This window comes from Heptranchias perlo, chromosome 2, assembly GCF_035084215.1.
Source record: "Heptranchias perlo isolate sHepPer1 chromosome 2, sHepPer1.hap1, whole genome shotgun sequence".
NCBI lineage: Eukaryota > Metazoa > Chordata > Chondrichthyes > Hexanchiformes > Hexanchidae > Heptranchias > Heptranchias perlo.
In genome coordinates this window covers 8743248-8746645 of record NC_090326.1, presented here as the reverse complement: position 1 = coordinate 8746645, position 3398 = coordinate 8743248, and the positions used below count along the sequence as shown (strand labels likewise).

General features: G+C 39.6%; 1 protein-coding gene across 2 annotated transcripts; it reads right to left on the bottom strand.

The window, feature by feature from the left end:
- Positions 1-1439: 1439 nt before the first annotated feature.
- Positions 1440-3107, bottom strand: LOC137332909 (C-C chemokine receptor type 4-like). Of its 2 annotated transcripts, none has more exons than XM_067996928.1 (2): positions 2951-3107; positions 1440-2835 (listed from the first exon to the last, which is right to left on the bottom strand). In XM_067996928.1, the coding sequence occupies exon 2, from the start codon at positions 2663-2665 to the stop codon at positions 1583-1585; it is 1083 nt and encodes a 360-aa protein (XP_067853029.1). In that variant the 5' UTR covers positions 2666-2835; positions 2951-3107; the 3' UTR covers positions 1440-1582. The 2 variants fall into 2 exon arrangements, with proteins under 2 accessions (XP_067853029.1, XP_067853039.1); XM_067996938.1 differs by having other exon boundaries at positions 1440-2665.
- Between the last annotated feature and the right edge of the window lie 291 nt (positions 3108-3398).

The window sequence follows — 3398 nt, the reverse complement described above, 5'->3', positions numbered from 1 at the left end:
CAGCGAGGGAAACTGGGTATCTGGGACCTGAGTGAACAGGGCAAACAACTGGGTGTCTCCTTAATCAGATTGAAGGATTGGGAAATGAGCAGCACAAAGACTGAGAAGGAAATGTGAATTAGAGTGGGTGAATTCAATGTTAAATCAGGTACAGAAAGAGAAATAAAGAGAGGGAAAGAAAGATTGGACTAAGAGAGAGAGAGAAAGAGGCAGAAAAGTAAAGTTAAAATAAAATTTTACATTTTTAAAATCTCCAACAATTAAAAGGAATGAGACTCCACACTTGTAATTGTTAATTTTCGGTGCCAGAGAGGTTGTTTGGCAGTAATTAACATTTATCACATGGTTAATAGGGTACGTATACTGAAATGACTTGACTTCACTTTCTGTGGTGAGTTTAGTTTGTATCTACTGCGAAAATACAGGAACTTCACGCCGTTCAATGGATTTCAATGGGGAGGCAGACAGCGAGATGCCGTTTTTGTGAAGCTGATGGCGGAGCAGTGCAACTCCGACAGCAACTTTTGGATTTCCTCATTTAATCGCGCATCTGCCCCTCTCCTGAAGTTGCTATACCATTTACCAATAAATAACGGTGAGCGCCATTAGCCTCACCGTTATTTTGACGGCAAATGCTGTCCCAATGTAGTGTTTAAGCCGATATCAGGTAACCGGCAAAGTGCTGAGATACTGCTGTCATCGATTTGGTAAAATCATGATGTGGAGATGCCGGTGATGGACTGGGGTTGACAATTGTAAACAATTTTACAACACCAAGTTATAGTCCAACGATTTTATTTGAAATCTACAAGCTTTCGGAGGCTTCCTCCTTCCTCAAGTAAATGTCAGGAACTCCTGGAAGCCAACGCAATATAAACAATACATGGTGATTACAGACTGCCTTTGCAAATGCCCGTTGCCAAGGCAATCACCGTGAACTCCGAAAGCTTGTAGATTTCAAATAAAATCGTTGGACTATAACTTGGTGTTGTAAAATTGTTTACAATGGTAAAATCATGGCTGAGAGGTGAAGGAGCAACACATTACAACATGGCAGGTGAAGGAGTGATCTGAACATGAACAAAAGACAGAGCAATCTTGTTAAAAGGGGAGTGGAGTCTGTTCTGCACCAACCCAGTTCCACACCTAACTTAATAGGGGTGATTGTATGCTCCAGTACTGCACTGGGGAGTGATGGAGTCAGGGAGTGGGGCTGGGAGAATCAAGGCTATAATATGCTGTTGCACGTTCTCTGCCTTACGCTTGCTATGAGTGTAACTGCCTGGGATCATCCCTAATGTTCAGTCATAAAATACGGTGTGATTATCTTGTAAAATGTGTCGTTGCTAACAGGTTTTCGTGGCTATTGTATTAATCTACCAGTAGAATTAGATTACTCTTCAAACAAATCATAATCAAAAAAGGCACCAAGTCGAGTGTTAGGTTTGCAAATAGTTTTATATTTAGAAACGCCTTACGGGTAGCTTAAATTTTGAACAAATTTGAGGACAGCGTATATATATATATATATTTATATATTCATAGGCACTTCCAGATTGTACAAAAACATCTGAATGTTAAACTACATAACCATGGACGAATCATGGTCACCAGTGGATTGTGAACGGACGGAGGTCATAAACTCACGAGGAGCAAAATGAACGTTGTCACATTTTTTACATCCAAATATTGAAGGCAAACAACTGTGAAAAAGTCTGCGGAGATACAATCTAAACTTTTCACCCAAAAATGCATAAATGACCGGGTTCAAACAGCAGTGTACAAATGTGATGGACTCAGTTACTTTCAGTGCAATAGACAACTTATAACTGACTTCACAACCATTTAAAATACCCTGTTCTTTGCAGTAGTGCAGGAACAGCACTGCATTATACGGTGTCCAAAATACAAAATACACAATCACTACAGTAAATATAACTTTGATAGCCCTATGTTTCTTATAACTTTTGTTTCTAAGCAGGGTTAGAATGATCCTTGAATAACAGAAAACCATTATGGTCAATGGTACCAAAAAACCAAACACATTGACTTCAAAATGGCTAAAAGGTTTCCAATTTGAAACGTTTTCAGTTGGAAAGAAAGTATAACAAATCTTTCTTCCTTCAATGACACCAACTTTGTTATAGATCAGTGTGGGAAGGGAAGCTAAGATAGCTACACACCACATGACCAGGCTTGAAATAACCCCATATCGAGCAGTCCGAGCCCTGACAGCAAACACAGCGTGAACAATCGCAAGGTAGCGGTCTATACTTATCAGTATTATGAACATTATGCCACCGTAGAGGCCAAGCATATACGCAGCATTAATGATTTTACAGAAGGCATCTCCCCAGATCCATTCATTTGCGGCTAAATATGCCCAGAAAGGCAGTGATATGACAAAAAGCAAATCAGATATTGCCAAATTGAGAAGATACACGTCGGTCATACTCTTCAGGCGTTTGTATTTCAGGAGAATCCATAATACAAGGGCGTTCCCTGGGAGTCCAAACACAAACACAAGCGAATAAAGCACTGGGAGGAAGCTTGCTCCAAATTCTTCTGCAGCTTCTACATTACATGGAGAATAGTCAACAGAGTCGTAGCTGTAGTCACTGCTGGTGCTGTACATCATTTCAGTCGTATTCATCGCGTAATTCATCTTTCAGTGAATTAGAAACAAACAAACACGAGTCAGCGATGGTTAGCACTGAATGAGTTCACAGTTGCATTACAGTGCTATTTTACCAGTAGCTTCAAACTTCAATTAGTCCAGCCAGTGACAGAGTTAAACAATAAGTGGGGCACTTAGTGCATTCTGGTGATGAAGGTCTATGCATAGAAATGAGACAATTATTTCTCCAGATTCATTATATTAATAATGTACATTAATAAACCATTTATTTAAAAGTATTTTTAAAATCAAGATTAAAATAAATCTACTTACAAATAACACTTTTCTCACAGACAGATAATTTGCTGTTCCCTCAGTCTGGCACAAACTGTTGCCTTAGAAACATGGATTGGAGCTGTTGACTTGAAGGATGACACTACTTTAAATTGTGAACGAGGAAATGCAGCATTTCCTGTCAGTCTGTTGAGAATGAGGCCTCCTATTTAAACCAATCTTCATAAACATTCAGCTAACAAATGAGGTCACAAGATAGACACAGATGAGTGAGGCCACTTTATCTATCTGTCTATATTGAAAACTGACAGCCCTATTACATCAACCTACCAACCACCTCTTGAATCTAAGCTGCCCTAGCTGGGGGCTTATTCCAAAAGTTGATCGCTCTTTGCATGAAGAACCTCTCACACATATCTGTCCTAAACTGACATTCCCAGTGTTATAAACTGGATAGCCAGGTGGTGAGGATAGAATATCCGGGTCT